Source organism: Pogoniulus pusillus, unplaced genomic scaffold (genome assembly GCF_015220805.1).
Source record: "Pogoniulus pusillus isolate bPogPus1 unplaced genomic scaffold, bPogPus1.pri scaffold_77_arrow_ctg1, whole genome shotgun sequence".
Lineage (NCBI taxonomy): Eukaryota > Metazoa > Chordata > Aves > Piciformes > Lybiidae > Pogoniulus > Pogoniulus pusillus.
The window spans coordinates 169,746-193,157 of NW_026974722.1; the positions used below are offsets into that span (position 1 = coordinate 169,746).

The following is a 23,412-nucleotide window of genomic DNA, read 5'->3' on the forward strand; positions in this document are numbered from 1 at the left end:
ATGACCAACAAATGACTCCCTTCAATAAATAAGTGATTTGGGAAATTCCAGAGAGTACTTTTACTAAACAAGTTAGTCTCTTTTCTTTTCCATGAGGTCTTTCTGTTGAAGCTCAGCACCTGAAAGCTCTGTACCTCTTCCCTGCCCTCCTGCTGCTGCCCTCCACCTTTCCCTGGGCAGCCCCTGCTGTCCTGCCCCCACTCTCTGCCTTCCCCCGGGCAGTCTCTGCTGCTTTCCTCCTCCTCCTCTCCACTCTACGTTACCAGCTTCTGCTCCAACCTCCTAGAGAAACCTCAGCCTCAGTAACAACACAGACTTAGCACCCGTGAGCTAAGGTGGATGTTGCAGAGGGTCAGTAGCCCAGCCCTAAGGTGGCCCTAGCTAGCTGGGGGGCCAGCCAGACCCCCCGGCCTTTGAAACCCTCCACCACGCACCCGGTGCTCACCCGTGCACACCCACCTGGGATGCCAGGCGGAGGATCCCTTGGCCCACAATGGGCCCAGCTTGGGGCTGGGCTCCTCCTGCTCTGCTTATAAAGGGCACTGAGCAGGGAGGGCAAAGTGGCCACAGCTGGGGTGGGAGGAGACTTCAATTGACCTCCCCTTTTTAAGTTGCCCCAGGAGAGACAGAAGCCTTTGGCTGCTCCCCTTTGTGGGGGTAGGTTGGCTGTGTCCTTTGTGGGGTGGTGTTTTGGCTGTGTGCTTTGTGGGGTGCTTTTGCTTTTCTCTAAGCCACTCCTCCCCTCTGCTCTGCTTGGGATTTCTGTTCCTCCTTGGTATGCTGTGCTTAAAGCTGTGCTTGAAGTTGTGCTGTTTCCTTCATGAGAGAGGTTTGCTTTTGTGCTTCCTGCCTTGCTCCTCTCTTGTTTTCACCTGTTGGGGGCCAGAATCTGCCTTCCTCTTGTTGCAGCCTGGCAGCAAGAGTCAGAGTCCCTACAGCATCTCGTTGCTTCCTTTGCCCTTTGCTGAGACAGTACAGCTCTGGCCTCTGGTGTGGCTCTCGTTATTGTGTGGGGGAGAGAGCGACGAGGAGGGGGTGGGGGGGGAGAGAGCGACGAGGAGGGGGTGGGGGGGGGAGAGAGCGACGAGGAGGGGGTGGGGGGGGAGAGAGCGACGAGGAGGGGGTGGGGGGGGAGTGAGCGACGAGGAGGGGGTGGGGGGGGGAGAGAGCGACGAGGAGGGGGTGGGGGGGGGAGAGAGCGACGAGGAGGGGGTGGGGGGGGAGAGAGCGACGAGGCGGGGGTGGGGGGGGGAGAGAGCGACGAGGAGGGGGTGGGGGGGGAGAGAGCGACGAGGAGGGGGTGGGGGGGGAGAGAGCGACGAGGAGGGGGTGGGGGGGGGAGAGAGCGACGAGGAGGGGGTGGGGGGGGGAGAGAGCGACGAGGAGGGGGGGGGGGGGGAGAGAGCGACGAGGAGGGGGTGGGGGGGGGAGAGAGCGACGAGGAGGGGGTGGGGGGGGAGAGAGCGACGAGGAGGGGGTGGGGGGGGAGAGAGCGACGAGGAGGGGGGGGGGGGGGAGAGAGCGACGAGGAGGGGGTGGGGGGGGAGAGAGCGACGAGGAGGGGGTGGGGGGGGAGAGAGCGACGAGGAGGGGGTGGGGGGGGAGAGAGCGACGAGGAGGGGGTGGGGGGGGAGAGAGCGACGAGGAGGGGGTGGGGGGGGAGAGAGCGACGAGGAGGGGGTGGGGGGGGAGAGAGCGACGAGGAGGGGGTGGGGGGGGAGAGAGCGACGAGGAGGGGGTGGGGGGGGAGAGAGCGACGAGGAGGGGGTGGGGGGGGAGAGAGCGACGAGGAGGGGGTGGGGGGGGAGAGAGCGACGAGGAGGGGGTGGGGGGGGAGAGAGCGACGAGGAGGGGGTGGGGGGGGAGAGAGCGACGAGGAGGGGGTGGGGGGGGAGAGAGCGACGAGGAGGGGGTGGGGGGGGAGAGAGCGACGAGGAGGGGGTGGGGGGGGAGAGAGCGACGAGGAGGGGGTGGGGGGGGAGAGAGCGACGAGGAGGGGGTGGGGGGGAGAGAGCGACGAGGAGGGGGTGGGGGGGGAGAGAGCGACGAGGAGGGGGTGGGGGGGGAGAGAGCGACGAGGAGGGGGTGGGGGGGGAGAGAGCGACGAGGAGGGGGGGGGGGGGGAGAGAGCGACGAGGAGGGGGTGGGGGGGGAGAGAGCGACGAGGAGGGGGTGGGGGGGAGAGAGCGACGAGGAGGGGGGGGGGGGGGAGAGAGCGACGAGGAGGGGGTGGGGGGGGAGAGAGCGACGAGGAGGGGGTGGGGGGGGAGAGAGCGACGAGGAGGGGGTGGGGGGGAGAGAGCGACGAGGAGGGGGTGGGGGGGGAGAGAGCGACGAGGAGGGGGTGGGGGGGGGGAGAGCGACGAGGAGGGGGTGGGGGGGAGAGAGCGACGAGGAGGGGGTGGGGGGGGAGAGAGCGACGAGGAGGGGGTGGGGGGGGAGAGAGCGACGAGGAGGGGGTGGGGGGGGAGAGAGCGACGAGGAGGGGGTGGGGGGGGAGAGAGCGACGAGGAGGGGGTGGGGGGGAGAGAGCGACGAGGAGGGGGTGGGGGGGAGAGAGCGACGAGGAGGGGGTGGGGGGGAGAGAGCGACGAGGAGGGGGTGGGGGGGGAGAGCGCGCGACGAGGAGGGGGTGGGGGGGGAGAGCGCGCGACGAGGAGGGGGTGGGGGGGGAGAGCGCGCGAAGAGGAGGGGGTGGGGGGGGAGAGCGCGCGAAGAGGAGGGGGTGGGGGGGAGAGCGCGCGAAGAGGAGGGGGTGGGGGGGAGAGCGCGCGAAGAGGAGGGGGTGGGGGGGAGAGCGCCACCGCAGCTAAGGAGGGAAAAACCAAACACCAACCAATATATCTCAAGCCACAACAAAGACTTACTTCAGCAGCACCATCCAAGATATCCTTCATGAACTTAACCATGTCCTCTGTCTTCTCAAGGTGTCTGTCTGGCAGCAAACAGTGCTGGTTGGAGGCATTCAAGGCGACAGTAGTACGGATGGTCAGCTCGCTGGCAATGGAAAGCAGATGGGTTACAGGTTTGAAGAGCCACAGTGTAAAACACTGCAAAGCAAAGAATTCCTACAGCATGTCAGAGGGCGCTCAGTGAGCTTCTCCCTGTGTGTGTTCCCTTAAAGGCAAGAGGGGAAGGGGGAAGAGAATGGTACAGAAAAGCTTCTCAGCAGTACTTTGTCCCCTCACATCCGTGCAGGCAACGCGATCGAAGCTTATTGCATTTCACACCCCCACAGGTAGCTCATGACTTCCCCAGCAGCAAGAGATCACAGACAGGAATCTTGCACATGAAACGTACTACTAAGGTAACACAGGAAGTCTTTCAGCATGCAAAGGCAAAAGCACAACCCAAAACATTCCACATGGCCACAGTCCAGCTGAAGAACAAAAAACTGCTGGAACCAGTTCAGAGCAGGACCACGAGGATGAGCCAAGGGCTGGAGCACTTCTAAGAGGATAGGCTGAGGGAGCTGGGGCTGCTCAGCCTGAAGGGGACAAGACTCCAGGGAGACTTTAAAGCTACCTCCCAGTACCTGAAGGGAACCTGCAGCAGGAAGGCTGCAGAGGGACTTTTTCCATAAGGGTGTCTAAAGACAGGGCAAGGGGAATGGTTTGAAGCTGAGGGAGAGCAGGGCTGCTCAGAGTGGATCTGAGGAAGAAGTTCTTCAGCATGAGAGTACTTTGGCTTGCAGAGACAGAAACACTGTAATGCCTGTTCATGAATTTACAGCCAAGTTCACAAGCGTGCTTCAGTCAGCAATTACTGCTTCTATGCCCACCAATCACACAGTAGTGTGTCCTTTGTGAAGAAACAGCATCTGAGGCCAGCTGCACCAAGTATTCAGCGACAAAACAAATCAAATCAACAAAACAAATCTCCTACTTACCCAGCCCAAAAAGCAAACACTTCTCTGCCAGAGAAACAGGCAGAAACATCTCAGCAGACAGACAGAAGAGCTTGCACCGGAGAAGCAGGTGAAGAAGCTCTCCTTTTTGGCACCTATAAAGCACCAGATCAATCACATCACTTTAACTTCAAATGAGATTCACTGCATTCAGGTGTTCATCTAGAGACAGCCCACAGAAATCCAGAACTTGTGCTCCCTGAGTCCCCGGGAAGCTCCTACAGTCTTCCAGAGCACAAGCACAGGATGTTGTGCATGCTTTGATCACCCAGAGAAAACTTACAGAGCTGACGTGTTCAACTCTGGTTTTTCCCTTCCTTCACTCCAAAGGCCAGAGAAGAAGTAGTCAACTGCAAATGCCAAGCAACTTAACTCCCGAATGATGCATTTGAAGACAATGACCATTAAGGGCAAATGTCAAGCATCTTGTTAACCTACTCCAATGTGCCTTGTCTGTACTGAGTGCAGCCAGCATCCTTCATGCACTTCATGCTGCTTCTCTGAGGGAGCTCAGTTGTATGCCTCTCTTAAAGAAAGCATCAAGAATGAAATGGGACTCTCCTGAAATCAGAAGCACAGGCAATGCATAACCATTCTTTACAGCCCCAGTTACAAACTGGGCAGGCTGCAGAGGTGCGCCCAGGCCAACCTCATGGCATTCATCAAGGCCAAGTGCAAGGTCCTGCACCTGGGTGGGCACAATCCCAAGCACAACTCCAGGCTGGATGGGGAACGGCTGAGAGCAGCCCTGAGGAACAGGCCCTGGGGCTCTGGGCTGATGCAAAGCTCAAGAGGAGCCTGCAGTGTGAGTGCAGCCCAGACAGCAACCCTGTGCTGGGCTCCAGCAAGAGCAGTGTGGGCAGCAGGGCAAGGGAGGGGATTCTGCCCCTTGCCTCTGCTCTCCTCACACCCCATCTGCAGTCCTGGGGGCAGTTCTGGAGCCCCCAGCACAAGAAGGACATGGAAGTGTTGGAGCCAGTGCAGAGGAGGCCACCAAGATGCTGAGAGGGTTGCAGCAGCTCTGCTCTGAGCACAGAGTCTGATCAGTGACCTCACTGCTGGCTGCAACTACCTGGAGGGAGGCAAAGTCCTACAGCTGTGCTGCTCAGGGACATGCTTTGGGGGTGACCTGGCAGTGCTGCCTTAAGGGCTGCCCTGGATGATTTGGAAGCTCTTCTCCAACAGCAACCACTCCATGCTTCTACTCCTCAGAACCTGTGCAACTGACTGCCAGAAGGAGCACAAACTCCACACAAAGCCTTACCTGACCCAGCCTCTTTGGCCACCTGCGTCTCGTGGGGGATGTTCCTCAGCATCTGCTCCTCCCGCATGAGCTGGTGCTGGGCTGAACCCTCCTGCTGCCTGGGGAACGGCCATGCTGCTCCTGCTGCTCCTTCAGCTCATGCCATGCTTGCTGGAGAGAGCTGCAGAACCCAACAGCAGCACAGATTGACACGGAGGGGCTCTGGCAGCAGCAGCTTGAGTGCAGGCAAATCCATCCCTGCAGCTGAGCACAGTCATTGCTTTGGCCCAGAGCCGCTCACAGTGGCGCCTGGAGGAGCTCGGAGGCCTAGAGCGGCTTTGACCAGCGAGAGGAGAGCCCAGAGCATCGCCTGCCAGCCGGAAGTGACGGCACATGTGGGAAGCTTCCTCCCGCAGCGGAGCATGAAAGGTAAACATCAGACCCTGTGATGAGAAGTGTCCTTGGAGCCTTGAGGCTCCCAGGGGCCTGAACCTGTGACTATGAGCAACCCACGCACAGCTGTCAGGGGGTGGAATCTGCCCGCCTCTGGGGTGGGCACGGCCCAGGGGGCTGACTCTGGCCACCCCCCCTGGGTGGGATCCTTAAGGTGTTTACTGTAAGTTAACCTATCTCTGCCTTACACTTAACCTGGAGCCAATCTGTACCCTCCACTTGTACCAATCTTGAACTAAGTCAGTTGTCTACACCCCCTTTGGGGGCTATAAAGGTCGCTGCATCGCCCTAATAAATTGCACTGCTGCGCAGAAGCCACAGAGTCGACTCTCAGTGCCCCGATCTCTCGCCGCACCGGTCTCCGACCTCCAACAGATGGCGCCCGAACACACCGATTGAACCTCCGGACAACTCCAGGTACGGAAGACCCGCACCCCGGGCCACTTACCGCCGGGCCGCGAAAGAACCGCCGACCAGGCCGCTTCCCCCCCACCGCTAGGCCGCGGAGACTACCGCCAGCCAGGCCGCTTCCCCCCACCGCTAGGCCGCGGAGACTACCGCCCGCCAGGCCGCTTCCCCCCCACCGCTAGGCCGCGGAGACTACCGCCAGCCAGGCCGCTTCCCCCCACCGCTAGGCCGCGGAGACTACCGCCGCCAGGCCGCTTCCCCCCCACCGCTAGGCCGCGAAGACGACCGCCGCCAGGCCGCTTCCCCCCCACCGCTAGGCCGAGAAGACTACCGCCGCCAGGCCGCTTCCCCCCCACCGCTAGGCCGAGAAGAAAACCGCCGCCAGGCCGCTTCCCCCCCACCGCTAGGCCGAGAAGACAACCGCCGCCAGGCTGCTTCCCCCCCACCGCTAGGCCGAGAAGAAAACCGCCAGGCCGCTTCCCCCCTCCCCCCCCTCCTCCGGCCACGAAGGACATAGAGGCTTCCACATAAAAGGAGCTGGTGGAAACGCAAGAGATCGGACGTTACTATACCCCCTGCTGGGGAAACACGTCTCCTTTTTTCTCCTTTTCCTTTTTTTCTTTCTTCCTATTTTTCCTTTTTTTCCTTTTTTTCTTTTTTTCCTTCCCCCTCGTTAAACCCGTTACTAACCAAGGGAAAGGTGTCTGCCGATACGGGCGGCCTATATAGATAGGCGTTTATTAAAAAAGAAAAAAAAAAAAAAGAAGAGTCGCCACCCATAAATATGGGGGCAAAAATTTTAATAACGGCAGCTGGTGTGACGACAGGTGTGACCATATAGATGGGCACTTCTGGGGGCAGTGATCGTGCATAGTCAGATCCCCCCAGGGCAGTTGCCGCCGGAAGGCGAACGCACCACCCACACCCCACCCACCCCCCTCCCCCCCCCCCCCTTCCTTCCTTCTTTCTTTTTTTTTCTCTTCTTCCGCGCACTTACGGAACCTTGCCGTTACCATGGAACCTCCCAGCCACCCCTCCCTTCTTCCGCGGTTTTTTCAAAGTATTGGTGACTCCCTTTGGGGAGCTGGCGAACCGACCTCACAAGCACTTTTGGATAAACAAGTAGCAATTTCTCTCCTCTTGAACTTTTTGGAAAAGCGAGGAGTTTCCATGTCAAAGAAAAAATTGACTTCCTTAGTAGCATATGGACTAGTAAGAGGACACTTTCAAACTTCAGACTCTCTTTTTGATGAATCTGAATGGCGCTGCTGTGGCGATACTATTTTTGACCAGGCTATTGACGGTGACAAAACAGCCAAAAGCGTACAGAAGCAATGGCGTGATGTCATCAATTGCTTGAAGAAATACAGACTGGAACAGACCCTTGCAGCTACAGCAGCAGCACGGCTTGCTGACGGCTTGGACACTCGGGGGGAGAGACCACTAGAGGCAATGGTTACCCCAGCTAGCTCTCTCTTTTCCGACCTGAAAATTTCTCCAGGCACGGTGGTGCCTTTGATGACTCTCCCCAGTGCATCTACTGTTCCGATGCTGTCCGCAGCGCCTCAGCAACCGGTGCTGCCAACTTCAAACACTCCGACGCAGCCAGCAGCGCCCCAGCAACCGGTGCCGCCAACTTCACACACTCCGACGCAGCCAGCAGCGCTTCAGCAACCGGTGCCGCCAACTCCAAACATTCCGACGCAGCCAGCAGCGCTTCAGCAACCGGTGCCGCCAACTTCACACACTCCGACGCAGCCAGCAGCGCTTCAGCAACCGGTGCCGCCAACTTCACACACTCCTACGCAGCCGGCAGCGCCCCAGCAGCCAGCGCCGCCTCAGCAGGACGTCCCAATGCAGCCGGTGCCGCCTCAGCAGGACGTCCCAATGCAGCCGGTGCCGCTGGCTCAGGACCCTTCGTTATACCCTGCGCTGCCTCAAGACGTTCCCGATGTTCCTGCCGTTCCAGTGCAACCACCAGCACCCCCGATGCCAGCGGCACCAATTCCCCAAAGCATTCCTACCATCCCTGCCGTTCCGGTGCAGCCGTCTGCCCCCCCGCTCCCAGCGCCACCGCCCTACAGTGGTCCGTTTTCCCCACTCCCGGCTTCCGCTACCATCTCGCCACGTCCGGCGCAAACTCCTTTTGCTACATTCCGACCCGCCCCCCCGGCTGCAGCGGGCCCGAGTTGGACTTCCGCCACGGAAGCCGGTCCTTCCTCTCAAGCCCGGGAACCGCCGCCTGTGATTAACTCGGACGCTAGCGACTCCTCACAGTCCGATGCCGACGACACTATTGACAATGTTGCCGACGACTTACAGAAACTTAGAATAATGCCTTCTGGCAATGCCCAGCCCCTGGCGGCACCACAAGCTACAGAGATCACCGGGAAGACTCTCCAGCTTACACCCGTTGGTCCACAACATCGGTGGCGTGCCGTTATTCGCGACGCCTTGTTACAAGGTGATTGGGAGGCAGCTGCTGCTCTGGAAGGTGCAGCGGCATTCCCAGTTGTGGCAGCACGGACTGCAGATGGACAGCCAGGAGCCACTCACACGGCTCTTGATTGGAAACTGCTTATGCAGTTGAAAACAGCAGTATCTTCCCACGGCTTGCACTCACAACCGACTAAGCAATTGCTGAATTACATCTTCTCCGCCTATGTGCTATGCCCAGCAGATTGTGAGACTGTTGCGAGACTGATTTTAACACCATCCCAGTTTATGTTGTGGGAAAGGGCATGGCGCGATGAGTGCAGGAAGGTGGTAGAGCAGCCACGACAACTAGGCGACCCCTTACTCAATGTTCAAGCAGATATACTGCTGGGAAAAGGGGCTTTCAGCTCGCTGGATGCCCAGATACGTCATCCCTTTGAGTGGCATCATGCGTCCATGACAACTGCCAGAACAGCTTTTAATATGGTGCCTACAGAGCCAAAAGCACCTAGCTATACCGCTGTTAAGCAAGGTTTGAGTGAGGACTATAACCATTTCATTGATAGACTAGCAGCTGCAGTTGAAGCAGCCACTGAGTTAGATGCTGCAACCAGACAAGCCTTTTTTCGAACCCTAGCTTTTGAGAATGCTAATAATAAGACCAAGCAGCTGTTGTCCATTCTGCCTAGGGAAGCCTCAGTGGACGATATGTTGGAGCGAGTTGCTCGAATGCCTACAAACCAGCAGCAGACATTTGTTGCAACCCAAATGGATCAAGTTCTAGATAAGCACACGCAGCTCGTAATGGCAGCACTGCGATCCGCAGATGCAGGGAATCGTGGCCGCCGATACAACAACCCACGGAACCCCTGCTTCCGCTGCGGTCTAACTGGGCACCCACGCGATAATTGCCCACAGGCTGCAGTCTGGTGTGACCACTGCCAACTTGACTCTCATGCAACTGCGGCCTGCAAGCGCTCGGGAAACTACCAGCGCAGCGCGGCAGGCAGCCGCGCGAGGACACAAGTTGCTGCCCCAGTGATGCTATCTGCCCAGCAACCTCCGGCAGCCTCGGGCTGGATCTTACAACAGCAGTAAGCATCACTTTGATTGACAACCGCCCAGTCCCTATTGCCACCTCCATGAAAGGCCCATTAATGATAAATGGCAAGCCCACTGGCGCATTACTCCTGGGAAGATCTTCTGCCGGGCTGAAGGGATTAATGATTGTTCCCGGGGTGATTGATGAAGACTACACCGGTATCATACAAATTGTTGCATACACTAACAGCCCACCTATCGTGGTGCCGGAAGGCAGTCGCATTGCTCAACTGGTGCCCCTGACCAACCTGCTGCAGGACGTGGCCCAGGGCCGCGCCTTGCCACAAAGAGGAGATCAGGGTTTTGGATCTACGGGTGGCCTAGCCATGCTGACCCTGTCCTTGACTAGACGACCACTTGCATCAGCTATCATTAGTAATGGTCAGGACACAATAACCATGGACGTTCTCCTGGATACAGGTGCCGATATAACCATTTTTTCCATACCTGCCTGGCCCTCGCACTGGCCAGCAAGCCCAGCTAAAGACGGTATTGAAGGTGTTGGTGGAGTATCTCAGACTCTGACAAGCTCACAGCGAATCAGTATAACCATAGATGACAGGACAGGCCACGTCTTTGCAACCATCGCACCTCTCCCGCAAGGTGTAAATGCGCTGATTGGTAGGGATGTCATGACACAGATGGGAGTCGTGATGACTACTCCGCAGGTAATTTTTCAGCAGCGGCCACTGGACGGCAGCCGCCCATAATCAAACTCCAGTGGCTTTCTAATACACCGATCTGGATAGATCAGTGGCCGCTGCGAAAGGAACAGCTGCAAGAAGCACACAAGCTCGTCGAAGAACAACTTGCTGCAGGCCATATTGTACCTTCAACCAACCCACGGAACCCCTGCTTCCGCTGCGGTCTAACTGGGCAGCTCCCCGCCGAGGAAGCCGGATAGACAGCAAACACAGCCTGGTTGATTTCTCTAGATATAGACTGGGGTCTTGATGACTATGTTGGACTCTGGAATTTTACCGTTGTTTTTGACTTTAATTATAATATATTTTGTATTTTGGACATTTGTTAGATAAGGTACTGATGCTTATTAATAATATTGGATTTTTAGGATAATGTTAATAATGCAGTAATTCTTAGGCAATCATGATAGAACATAATTAGCTTTTGATAGTTATTATACTGATATACTATGGTAAGACATCATATTTTATACTTATAAGTCCCTACTCACTTTTTCTATACTAAGGATAATATGGTACCATATTCTCTTTTACACACTCACTCACACACCTTTTTTCTTTTCCTTTTCTACTAGGCTTATAAGTTAAGACAGTATTATAGTTATATGATTATTTTTTTTTTCTTTAACGTATAGAAATGTAGAATTTTGTCTTTTATATAAATTGAAAAAAAAAAAAAAGAAAAAAGGAAAAGGGGGCGAGGTGGAAGAGGAGCTAGTAAAATAAGAAGAGAGGCATGGAGAAACACTACAGCCTTTTTGGACACATCATACAAGTAAGATCAGTGGATTTATCAGTTTAGGTATTGAATATGTTCGTATTATGCTTTATCACCTGTCTGTACAGGCCCTAAGGTGGATACCAACTTGAATATGATTGGTTTGTCCTTTCATGAAGTGAGCATAGAATCTTGCTCAGATGGCAGAATTGTGGTAAGATCTTGGGAGAGTCATAGAGATGATGATCATGAGTATTTGGATTATAAGGCATTGGATCTTGGCTAATGAATTTGGGTATTTTCATGAGCTTCAATGATTGTAGCTTAATGGAATAGATTCGGTCTGGTCCCTTTGATGAAGGCCAAAGCCCACTTAAAATTGGCATAACATGGCAAGTGATTTCTTTGTCTCTTGCAAGGGCCCTGCAAGGGATGAAAAAAAAAACACTGCTCCAAATTCTTGAAGTGAATCGAGAGCTGTGGGAAAAGGCCTAAGTAGAATAGCCTGAAAGCAACATCTAAGACGCACTCTTGTATTGTATTTGGGGGTTGGTAGTTCTTAAGCACAATCGTCAGACGCAGCTCATAGCCGAGGACTGCACTGGGAACATCAAGATCTCTGAAAAGTATGAAGTGAACTTAAAGCTATGGAGAGATACTGAACAATTCACTCGCCCACAACATCGGCTACCACAGTGAGCTAATGAAGATGTGACAGACTTGCACCCTCCAGAAGCTGTGATGTTCGTCTGGACTTTTGGGTTTTTGAACATTTGACTCACTGTCGCTTGCAGAAATGGCTTTTGGGATCATTAGCTAAGCTTGGGTGGCTGGTTTGCCAGATTGTTGTCACTAGTAAGATTCTTAACAAATGTATTCTCTTTACTTTAGCACCATTGACCTGCGCTCCCACTGAGCACAGCTCGTTTAAAATCAAACGTGGGTTGCTCAAAAGAAAAGAAGGGGGTACTGTGGGAAGCTTCCTCCCGCAGCGGAGCATGAAAGGTAAACATCAGACCCTGTGATGAGAAGTGTCCTTGGAGCCTTGAGGCTCCCAGGGGCCTGAACCTGTGACTATGAGCAACCCACGCACAGCTGTCAGGGGGTGGAATCTGCCCGCCTCTGGGGTGGGCACGGCCCAGGGGGCTGACTCTGGCCACCCCCCCTGGGTGGGATCCTTAAGGTGTTTACTGTAAGTTAACCTATCTCTGCCTTACACTTAACCTGGAGCCAATCTGTACCCTCCACTTGTACCAATCTTGAACTAAGTCAGTTGTCTACACCCCCTTTGGGGGCTATAAAGGTCGCTGCATCGCCCTAATAAATTGCACTGCTGCGCAGAAGCCACAGAGTCGACTCTCAGTGCCCCGATCTCTCGCCGCACCGGTCTCCGACCTCCAACAGGCACGGAGGCAAGATGGCAGCGCGGAGCGAGCTGCTGCGGCTGTACCCAGCCCCGGGGGGGTCTTAGGCGGAGTTGGGGGGTCCCGGGAGGGGTCCGAGAGGGCTCGGGGGGGGCGGGGGAAGGGGCTGGGGGGGTTTGAGGAGTCCCGGGGGGGGGGGGGATGAGGTGGCTGGGGGGGGCGAGCAGTGGGGGGAGGGTCTGGGGATGAGTCAGTGGTTGCCAGGGGCGCTTGGGGGGGTCGCAGGGGGATTTGGGGGGGGTCCGAAGTGGCTGAAGGGGGTAGGGGGAGGGTCTGGGGGTGTTGTAGGCGGCCCCGGGGTTGGGGGAGTTTGGGGGCGCCTTGGGAAGGGTCCGAGGTGGCTGGGGGGAGGGGGCAGTGGAGCAGAGGAAGGGTCTGGGGGTGCCATGGGGGTCCCCGGGTGAGGTTTTGACGGGGGTCAGAGGTGGCTGGGGGGGAGGGGAAGGGTCTGTGGGTGCCGTAGAGAGTCCCAGGGGCCATCTGCAAACACGCTGCCAGTGCACCTCTATCTCATTTGGGACAGTCACACTTTAGAGACACTGGACAAAAGTGTCCTGGAGCCAAAGAACTCCTTCACTGAATGCAGACACCTACAGACCCTCCACACCTTTAACAGACCACTGCAGCCCACTGCAGAGACCTCCAGACCTCCATAGACCCATTAAAAGGCACCTCCAGACCCAGGCAGACCTCTACAGAGAACTAACAGAGCCCTGCAAATCCCTACAGGCATCTACGGACCCCTGCAGCTGCCTGCAAACACATACAGACCCCTACAGAGCTCCCCAGACCCCTTCAGACCCCTCCAGATATTTAACAGACCCCTGCACACATCTACAGACCCCTCCAGAGCCTTCAGTGATGCCTGCAGGCACCTACAGACCCACACAGAAACCTCCAAACACCTACTCAACTCTACAGACCTCTGCAGACTCTCTCAGACCCTGACAAATAGCTACAGACCCCTTCACACCTCTGCAGACACCCACACTCACCTACACACCACCACAGACACGGACAAAGCTCAACAGGCACCTGCAGACCCCTCCACACCTTTAAAAGCTGCCCAGAGACTCCTACAGAACCCTGCCAAAATCTACAGACCCTGCCAGAGCTCTACAGACCCCTCCAGACATTTGAAAGGTGCCTGCAGACCTCCACACCCCCCTAGAGACAGCTGCAGGCACCCACATTCCTCTACAAAGCTCTAGAGACCTCTACAGACAGCTACAGACCCCTCCAGACATTTAAGAGGTGCCTGCAGACCCCTGCATCACCCTAGAGACATCTACAGACAACTTCAGACCTTTCAAAGGGGTCTGCAGACCCTTAGAGATCCCTGCAAATTCTTCACACTCCTCCACTAACTCTAACCTGTCAGCACCTCCCAGCAGCAGGGAACAGAGAGAAGCACTCCACAACCGTTTGCACGAGAGGCTTTCTGCTCATCCAGCTGCTCTGTCAGCATCTGCACTGGACAGAATCTTCAGCTACTAGGTCAGAGCTCTGACTGAGCAATCTCCTTTTCAACCCTTCCCTCCTGGCAGACACAGACAAACCCTACCTGGAGCCCACAGGAGCCGAGCCAAAGGAGATCACCCTGCCAGGCTGCAGGGCCAGGCTGCAGCGGCACCAGCGTCCGTGCTGACGGATTCACCGCAGCAGCTGGGGCCCTCGTGCCCATCCTGCTGCTGCTGCACATCTGGCTGGCTTGGCCAGTGGAGTGGAAAGCAAAGTGCAAACCTGCAAAGAGTGAAACAACCAAGGACAAAGCTCAGTTACTCACACTGTGAAGGTGAGGGCACGCTCCTATGCCCCCAGTAAAAACACTGCCAAAGCATTTCATTTTCCACTGCCATGCACTGACCTTGCAGAGCTCTGAGCTGATCCCACTCCAACACTCCACCTCCAGTGCACACAGTCAGCTCTGACTGCAGGGTGCTGCCATGTGGGCCATGCACACACAGGAGGGACGCCTGGCCCCCAGCACTGCCCAGCAGACATGCTCCTGAGCTGCCAGGGACACGTACCAGTGACAGCCAGACAGAAATAAAGCACGTCAGAGCACCCCACCAGAAGATGGGAAAGACAACCCCTGACACTTGGTTGCCTTTTTCACACACACAACAAACGAGCTGCTCCGAGAGCCCTGACAAAGGCTTTGCTCTTTGGCAGTGGCTGCTCAAGCCATGCAGATCAGGCTGGAAGTGACATGACTGTAACTTTTTTGGTAAAGCTTCATTTATGACAGAAAAGGGATCAGTGAGATCAGAGACGGCCCAGATGCTTGGCACCTGGGAAAAAACCAACCAAACCCAAACCAACCAACCCAACATAAACCCACCCTCAAATTAGTCTCCAGTGCTGCAGTCCCCAGAGGAGCGGTGGATCTGAAACGTTTGGCCCCACTGGAGCACGGAGAGGAGCAGGTGCTGGTGACAGCTGCACTCTCACAGCCATGCCCTCACCTCTGAGCCGAGGCTGTGCTTAGCTCCGATGGGCAGCTGCTGAAATGCAGGCACTGCTGCGGGGCCTGTGCCTCTCCGTGGCAGGGTTTCAGACCTGCTCGGGCCTGTGGGAAGAGTGAGATTTGTCTCAGGGCCACTGCTTTGCATTTCCTCCCCTCTCTCGGCATGGCTCAGTTACTCCACTGGCATGACAAGTGCCAGGACAGCTGCCACATGGACGAAGCAGACAGGAGGAGGCTCCACGCTGCTCTCCCTGTGTCTGGGAGGCAGACACCAGTTGATCCTCCTGCAGCAGCTCCAGCACGCTGCGGGGCTCTGAAAGCTGCTCTCTAGCACTGTGACGAGCAGAGACAGCTGAGCTCTCCCTGTGCAGGCAGACAGACCCCCAGCTCCCTTCACACCTCCCACAGATGCGCTCTACCAACCAACACCTTCCCAGGGGCTGCAGAACACAGCTGGATGGAAGATGCAGCACAAACCTTCCAGAGCTGCTTTCTCTACTTTAACTGCACCAACGCTGCAGGAAGACTCCAGATACTCACAGCAGCTGCTCTGAAAGGTGTCTCAGATCCATCTCATCTGCTCAGCTCACCTCCCGAATCCTTGCAGGCACCCAGGGCTGCTCCCAACCCTTCCACACGCTGAGTCTTGGGCTCCCCGGGCCGCGGCTGCCTGCAGCCACCACAGGCCATTGGAGCAGCACTGCAGTCCAGGGACCTGTCCTCTGAGCGTGTGCTGCAAGGAGAAGCAGCAGCTCTGCAGTGCTTCGGCTGGACAGCAGCACACACTCACTGCACCCCAGAGCAAACCACACCTAAAGCACACACACACAAGCAGCCTTGCACAGCAAGCACAGCCTCCACCTTTGCATCTCGCCAGACCCACTCTAGGTGCCCACGGACCCCTTTACGAGGGTCCCTGACCCCTCTACATGGCCACAGGCCTCCTTTAGATACACGCAGACCCCCTCCAGCTCACCCCTGACGCCTTTAGATGCCCCCAAAGGCCCTTTCGATACCCCCAGACCCCTGGAGCCGTGGCTGGGGGGGCCGAGCCAAAGGGGACACCGAAACCCAGAGTGAGACCCCCCAGAGCCTGCCAGAGCGCAGAGGCTGAGCGCTTCCCGCCCAAACGCCGCTGGCCAATCAGAGCACGGCCTGGCTTTCCCGCTCTTTCCCCTCATGGCGCCGGGAGGGAGGGGGGAGGGAGACAAAACGGCCGCAGGGGGCTCCGTGGCGGCTCCCAGCTCAGCTCCCAGCTCAGCTCCCAGCGCCTCCAGGTATGGATCCCAGTACCTCCCAGTGCTCCAGGACAACGCACAGTGCTCACAGGATGGCTCCCAAGCTCTCCTCTGCTCCCAGGCCCACACAGATACCGCCCGGACCGGCCCAGTCCCTCCCAAACCCCTCCCAGTCGATCCCAGCCCCGTCCCTATCCCTCCCAGTCCCGCCCAGATCCCCGCCCCGTCCCTTTCGTTCCTCCCCATCCCTTCCAGTCCCTCCCAGTCGCTCCCAGATCCAATCCCAGTCCCTTTCGTTCCTCCCCATCCCTTCCAGCCCCTCACAGTCGCTCCCAGATCCAATCCCAGTCTCTTCCGTTCCTCCCCGTCCCTTCCAGCCCCTCACAGTCGCTCCCAGACCCGATCCCAGACCCCTCCATTCCTCCCCGTCCCTTCCAGCCCCTCACAGTCGCTCCCAGACCCGATCCCAGACCCCTCCATTCCTCCACCATCCCTTCCAGTCTCTCTCAGTCTCTCCCAGATCCGATCCCAGTACCTCCCAGATCCACTCACAGTCAATTCCAGTCTCTTGCAGATCCCCTCCCAGTCCCTGACACTTCCATCCCTGGAAGGACTGGGAACGACTGGGAGGTGACTGGGAGGTAGTGGGATGGAAATGGGAGGGGACTGGTAGAGACTGGGAGGCAGTGGGATGGAAATGGGAGGGGACTGGTAGAGACTGGGAGGCAGTGGGATGGAAATGGGAGGGGACTGGTAGAGACTGGGAGGCAGTGGGATGGAAATGGGAGGGGACTGGTAGAGACTGGGAAGTAGTGGGATGAAAATGGGAGAGGACTGGCAGGGCTTGGGATGGAAGTGGTCCCCTACTGGGACAAACTGGGCCCAAACTGGTAGGAACTGGGCCCAAAGTGCACACCAAGTGGGGGAATTGGGCCCAGCGCAGCCAATGGGAGCGCTTCCCGCCTAAGCCCCGCTGGCCAATCAGAGCGCAGCCTGGCTTTCCCGCTCTTTCCCCTCACAGCGTCAGGGAGGGAGGGAGGGAGACAAAATGGTGGCAGGGGACACAATGGCGGCTCCCAGTTCAGCTCCCAGTGCTTCCCAGTGCCTCCAGGATGGCTCCCCGTCCTCCCAGGATGGCTCCCAGTGCTTCCCAGATGGCTCCCAGTGCCTCCAGGATGGCTCCCCGTCCTCCCAGGATGGCTCCCAGTGCTTCCCAGATGGCTCCCAGTGCCTCCAGGTACGGGTCCCGGTCTCAACAAGTCCCCTCCCAGGCCCGTTCCAGACCTCTCCGAATCCCTCCAGTCCCTCCCAATTCCCTTGCAGTCCCTACCACTTCCCTCCCTCTGCAGCCCAATTCCCTCCACTAACTCCCAAGCCCCTATCCCTCTCTCCCAGGCCCTCCACATCCCCTCCCAGGCCATCCCAGTCCCTCCCAAATCCCTCCACTCCATCCTTAATCCTCTCCCATTTCCCTCCCGATCCCAATCCAGTCCTTTCCAGCTCCATCCCAGTCTCTCCCAGTCCCTAGTGCCATTCGAGTCCTCTCCCAGTCACAATCCATTCCAGATCCCTCTCCATTCCCTCCCAATCCACTCCCACTCCGTTCCACTATCTCCCAGTATATCCCAGTCCCCTCCACTAACTCCCATGCCCCTATCCCTCTCTCCCAGGCCCTCCACATCCCCTCCCAGGCCATCCCAGTCCCTCCCAATCCCTCCACTCCATCTCTCATCCTTTCCCACTTCCCTCTCAGTCTCCTCCCACTCCTCACCAGTCCCACCCAATCCCATCCCACTTCCCAGCTCTCCCTCCCATTCCCCTCCCTGCCTCTCTCACTCACTCACAATCACCCTAGGCTGGAAGGGGACTGGGGCATACTGGGAGACACTGGGATGGACAGGGAAGGACTGGATTGGGACTGGGACGGTCTGGGAGAGGACTGGGAAGGAATGGGACAGGACTGGCAGGGACTGAGGACTGGGATGAGTCCTTTCCCAGTCCAACTCCAGTCCCTCACAGTCCTCTCCCATTTCCTCCCAGTCCTCTATCAGTCCCACCCAGCCCCCTCCCAATCCTTCCCAGCCCATCCCACTGGCTCCCAGTATATCCCAGTCCCCTCCCATGCCACTCCAACCACCTTTCACACCCTCCCACCACCTGCCCACTCCCCTCCCAGTCACTCACAATCTTTCCAAATCTCCTCCCTGTCCCATGCCAGCACCTCCCAGTCCAATTTCCCTCCCTTGACACCTCTCAGGCCCCTTCCCAGTCCTCTCCCAGTTCAGCTCAATCCTTCCCAGCCCATCCTACTCCCTCCCACTCCCTCCCCGTTCCTCTGAATCCCACCCACTCACTCCCAATCCCTTCCCAGTCTCTCACAATCCCATTCCAGTCATACCCAATCCCTCCTGATCTCCTTCCAGTCCTCCTCAGTCCATTCCAGGCCTCTCCCAATCCAAATTCAGTCCTTACCAGCCCCTTCCCACTCCCCTTCCCATCCCTTCCCCTTCCCTCCCAATCCCCTCCCCGTTTCTCTCTGTCCCTCCCAGTCTGCTCCCATTTCCTCCCAATCCCCTCCCAGTCTCACCTAGCCCCCTTCCAATCCTTCCCAGTCCATCCCACTAGCTCCCAGTACATCCCAGTCCCCTCCCAGTCCCTCACAATGCCTTCCAGGCCACCCCAAATACCTTTCACACCCTCCCACTCTGGCCCAGTCCTCTCCCACTTCCCAGCAGTCCCTCCCATTCTCCTCCCTGTCCCATCCCAGCACCTCCCAGGCCCATTCTCCTCCCTGACACCTCTCAGGCTCCTTCCCAGTCCTCTCCCAGTTCAGCTCACTCCTTCCCAGATCCCTTCCCAGTCCATCTCACTCCCTCCCACTCATCCCACTCCTTCCCCGTGTCTCTGAATCCCACCCATTCCCTCCCAGTCCCATCCCACTCTCTCACAATCCCATTCCACTCCTTTCCCAGTACATCCCACTCCACACCCAGTCCTTTTCAGTCCCTTCCAATCCTCTCCCATTTCCCTCCCAGTCCCAATCCAGTCCTTTCCAGGTCCATCCAAGTCCTCTCTCAGTCTCTCCCAGTCCCTAGTGCCATTCCAGTCCTCTCCCAGTCACTCACAATCCATTCCAGGTCCCTCTCCATTCCCTCCCAATCCACTCCCACTCCATTCCACTATCTCCCAGTATATCCCAGTCCCTTCCACTAACTCCCATGCCCCTATCACTCTCTCCCTCCACGTCTCCTCCCAGGCCATCCCAGTCCCTCCACTCCATCCCTGACCCCTTCCCACTCCATCCCATTCCCTCCCAGTCCGTCCCAATGCCCTCCCAGTCTCTCCCAGTCTCTTCCTATCCCCACACAGTCACAACCAGTTCCCTCCCAGTGCCTACCAATTACCTCCCAGTCCCTGACAATACCTGACAGTCTTCACCCTGTGCCCCATCCCTGCCCGTCACACCCAGTTCCATCCCAGTCCCTCCCAGTCAGGCTCCCTGGGAGGGGCTGGGAGGGAAATGAGAAGGATTGGGATAGAATTTGGAGGGCCTGGGAAGTTGTGGGATGGAAATGGGAGGGGACTGGGCAGGGGACTGGGAAGGAAGTGGGAGGCATTGGGAGGGAGTAGGAGAGAACTGTTAGGGACTGGGAGCGAGTTGGGAGGGAACTGGGAGGTACTGGAAAGGGATTTGGAGGGACTGGGAGGGGAGGGCTGGGGACTGGAACCGAAGTGGTAGGGACTGGGACAGACTGGGAGGGGACATGAAGGTGTGTTGGAGGTACTGGATGGAATTGGGAAGCACTGGGATGGGACTGGGCAGGAACTGCGAGGAAACTGGGAGGGTGTGGGAGGGAACCGGCAAAGACTGGGAGGGACTGGAGGGGACTGGGAAGAACTGGATGGGGAGTGGGAGGGACTGGAACAGAAGTGGGAGGGGAATGGAAGGGACTGGGAGGGAACTGGACCCCAACTGGGGCAAACTGGGCCCAAACTGGGACACACTCAACCCAAACTGCAGGGGAGTGGTCGCAGACTGGGGGGGTCTGGTCCCAAACTGGGGCACACTGGAACAAAACTGGGGGGGACTGGTCCCGAACTGGGACACACTGTTCCCAAACTGGGAAGGGCTGGTCCCGAAATGGGACACTCTGTTCCCAAACTGGGAGGGGCTGGTCCCGAACGGGGATGCACTGTTCCCAAACTGGGGGGGCTGGTCCCGAACTGGGACACACTGTTCCCAAACTGGGAGGGGCTGGTCCCGAAATGGGACACACTGTTCCCAAACTGGGGGGGCTGGTCCCGAACTGGGACACACTGTTCCCAAACTGGGAAGGGCTGGTCCCGAAATGGGACACTCTGTTCCCAAACTGGGAGGGGCTGGTCCCGAACTGGGACACTCTGTTCCCAAACTGGGAGGGGCTGGTCCCGAAATGGGACACTCTGTTCCCAAACTGGGAGGGGCTGGTCCCGAAATGGGACACTCTGTTCCCAAACTGGGAAGGGCTGGTCCTGAAATGGGACACTCTGTTCCCAAACTGGGAGGGGCTGGTCCCGAATGGGGACACACTGTTCCCAAACTGGGGGGGCTGGTCCCGAACGGGGACACACTGTTCCCAAACTGGGAGGGGCTGGTCCCGAAATGGGACACACTGTTCCTAAACTGGGGGGACCGGTCCCGAACTGTGATGCACTGTTCCCAAACTGGGAGGGGCTGGTCCCGAATGGGGACACACTGTTCCCAAACTGGGGGGGCTGGTCCCGAAATGGGACACACTGTTCCCAAACTGGGGGGGCTGGTCCCGAAATGGGACGCACTGTTCCCAAACTGGGGGGGCTGGTCCCGAAATGGGACACACTGTTCCCAAACTGGGGGGGCTGGTCCCGAAATGGGACACACTGTTCCCAAACTGGGGGGGCTGGTCCCGAACTGGGACGCACTGTTCCCAAACTGGGGGGGCTGGTCCTGAACTGGGACACACTGGAACAAAACTGAGGGGGCTGGTCCCGAACTGGGATGCACTGTTCCCAAACTGGGGGGACTGGTCCCAAACTGGGACACGCTGGAACAAAACTGGGGGGGGCTGCTCCCGAACTGGGACGCACTGTTCCCAAACTGGGGGGGCTGGTCCCAAACTGGGATGCACTGTTCCCAAACTGGGGGGGCTGGTCCCGAAATGGGACACACTGTTCCCAAACTGGGGGGGCTGGTCCCGAAATGGGATGCACTGTTCCCAAACTGGGGGGCTGGTCCCGAAATGGGACACACTGTTCCCAAACTGGGGGGGCTGGTCCTGAACTGGGACACACTGGAACAAAACTGAGGGGGCTGGTCCCGAACTGGGATGCACTGGAACAAAACTGGGGGGACTGGTCCCAAACTGGGACACGCTGGAACAAAACTGGGGGGGGCTGCTCCCGAACTGGGACGCACTGTTCCCAAACTGGGGGGGCTGGTCCCAAACTGGGATGCACTGTTCCCAAACTGGGGGGGCTGGTCCCGAAATGGGACACACTGTTCCCAAACTGGGCGGGTCTGGTCCCGAACTGGGATGCACTGTTCCCAAACTGGGGGGCTGGTCCCGAACTGGGACGCATTGTTCCCAAACTGGGGGGGCTGGTCCCGAACTGGGATGCACTGTTCCCAAACTGGAGGGGCTGGTCCCGAACTGGGACGCACTGTTCCCAAACTGGGGGGGCTGGTCCTGAACTGGGACACACTGGAACAAAACTGAGGGGGCTGGTCCCGAACTGGGATGCACTGGAACAAAACTGGGGGGACTGGTCCCAAACGGGGACACACTGGAACAAAACTGGGGGGGGCTGGTCCCGAACTGGGACGCACTGTTCCCAAACTGGGCGGGACTGGTCCCGAACTGGGATGCACTGTTCCCAAACTGGGGGGACTGGTCCCGAACTGGGATGCACTGTTCCCAAACTGGGCGGGACTGGTCCCGAACTGGGATGCACTGTTCCCAAACTGGGCGGGACTGGTCCCGAACTGGGACGCACTGTTCCCAAACTGGGGGGGCTGGTCCCAAACTGGGACGCACTGTTCCCAAACTGGGGGGACTGGTCCCGAACTGGGACACACTGTTCCCAAACTGGGGGGCTGGCCCAGCGCAGCCAATGGGAGCGCTGCTGCCCGAGCCCCGCTGGCCAATCAGAGCGTGGCTCTGGCCCTCCTGCTCTGTCAGCGCCGGGAGGGAGGGAGGGGGGAGGGAGACCAAACGGCGGCAGGGGCACAGAGGAGGCTCCCAGCGCCCCCAGAGCAGCTCCCAGTGCCTCCAGGTAAGATTCCCAGTCCCATCAAGCCCCCTCCCAGTCCCTCCCAGTTCCTTTCCAGACCTCTCCGAATCCTTCCCAGTCCCTCCCAATTCCTCTGCAGTGCCTTCCAGTTCCCTCCCAGACCTCTCCCAGCCCCTCTCTAATCCCATCCCAGTCCCTGCCCAATCCTGCTCCAGTCTCTCCCAGACCACCTCCCAATCCCTCCCAGTCTGTCCCAGTGCTTCCTAGGATCACTTTCAGTTCCCATCCAGGCCCCTTCCAAGCCCTCTCATTCCAGTCCTTTCCCAGTACAACCCAGTCCCAATCCAGTCCTTACCAGGTCTATCCCAGTCTCCTTTCAGTCTCTCTCTGTCCCTCCCAGTCCCTTCCAACTACCTTTTAGACCCTCCCAATTCCTTCTCATTCCCTTCCCAGTCCCTTCTAAGTCCCCTCCCAGGCACCCACAATCCATTCCAGATCCCTTCCCATTCCCTCCAAGTCCCCTCCCACTCCATCTCAGTCAATCCCATTCCCCTCCCTGTCCCATCCCAGCACCTCCCAGGCCCATTCCCCTCCCTGACACCTCTCAGGCCCCTGCCCAGTCCCACCCAATCCCTCCCAGTCCCCCCCCCAGTTCCGCTTAATCCTTCCCAGTCCATCCCACTCCCTGCCACTCCATCCCAATGCCCTCCCAGTCCTTCCCAGTCTCCCACAGTTCCTCTGAATCCCACCCACTCCCTCCCAAACCCCTCCCAGTCCCATCCCTGTCTCTCACAACCGCATTCCACTCCCTTCCCAGTACATCTCACTCCCACTCCTCTCCGATTGCCTCCCAGTCCCCTCCCAGTCACTCACAAACCATTCCAGATCCCTTCCCATTCTCTCCCAATCCCATCCCACTTCCATCAATCCCTCCCATTCTCTTCCCAGTCCCATTCCAGGACCTCCCAGTCCCATTCCCCTCCCTGCCACCTCTCAGGCACCTTCCCAGCCTCACCCAATCCTTCCCAGTCACTTCAGTCATTCATAGATCCCTTCCCAGT

At 58.0% G+C, this 23,412-nt stretch overlaps 3 protein-coding genes across 37 annotated transcripts in view; 2 read left to right on the forward strand and 1 right to left on the reverse strand.

Moving 5' to 3' along the window:
* LOC135174548 (uncharacterized) overlaps positions 1-23,412 on the reverse strand; it is a 130,337-nt gene that overhangs the window by 89,229 nt on the left and 17,696 nt on the right. For 7 of the 22 annotated variants that reach the window (XM_064141866.1, XM_064141865.1, XM_064141864.1 and 4 more), the window contains exons 3-6: positions 14,863-14,966; positions 14,262-14,407; positions 13,959-14,137; positions 5,172-5,331 (exon numbers count right to left, since the gene is read on the reverse strand). In XM_064141866.1, the coding sequence (XP_063997936.1) occupies positions 5,308-5,331; positions 13,959-14,137; positions 14,262-14,407; positions 14,863-14,966 (453 nt within the window). In that variant the 3' untranslated portion in view covers positions 5,172-5,307. The other 15 variants (XM_064141855.1, XM_064141854.1, XM_064141853.1 and 12 more) reach the window with 12 other exon arrangements.
* LOC135174547 (uncharacterized) overlaps positions 1-23,412 on the forward strand; it is a 199,455-nt gene that overhangs the window by 44,137 nt on the left and 131,906 nt on the right. The window lies entirely within an intron of this gene.
* LOC135174546 (uncharacterized) lies at positions 6,992-14,486 on the forward strand. 4 transcript variants are annotated; one of them, XM_064141818.1, is made up of 2 exons: positions 6,992-12,382; positions 13,124-14,486. In XM_064141818.1, exon 1 carries the CDS (start codon positions 7,026-7,028, stop codon positions 9,543-9,545), a length of 2,520 nt encoding a protein of 839 aa, XP_063997888.1. In that variant the 5' UTR covers positions 6,992-7,025; the 3' UTR covers positions 9,546-12,382; positions 13,124-14,486. The 4 variants fall into 4 exon arrangements, with proteins under 4 accessions (XP_063997888.1, XP_063997889.1, XP_063997891.1 ...); XM_064141819.1 differs by having other exon boundaries at positions 6,992-12,374; XM_064141821.1 differs by having other exon boundaries at positions 7,026-12,382; positions 13,942-14,486.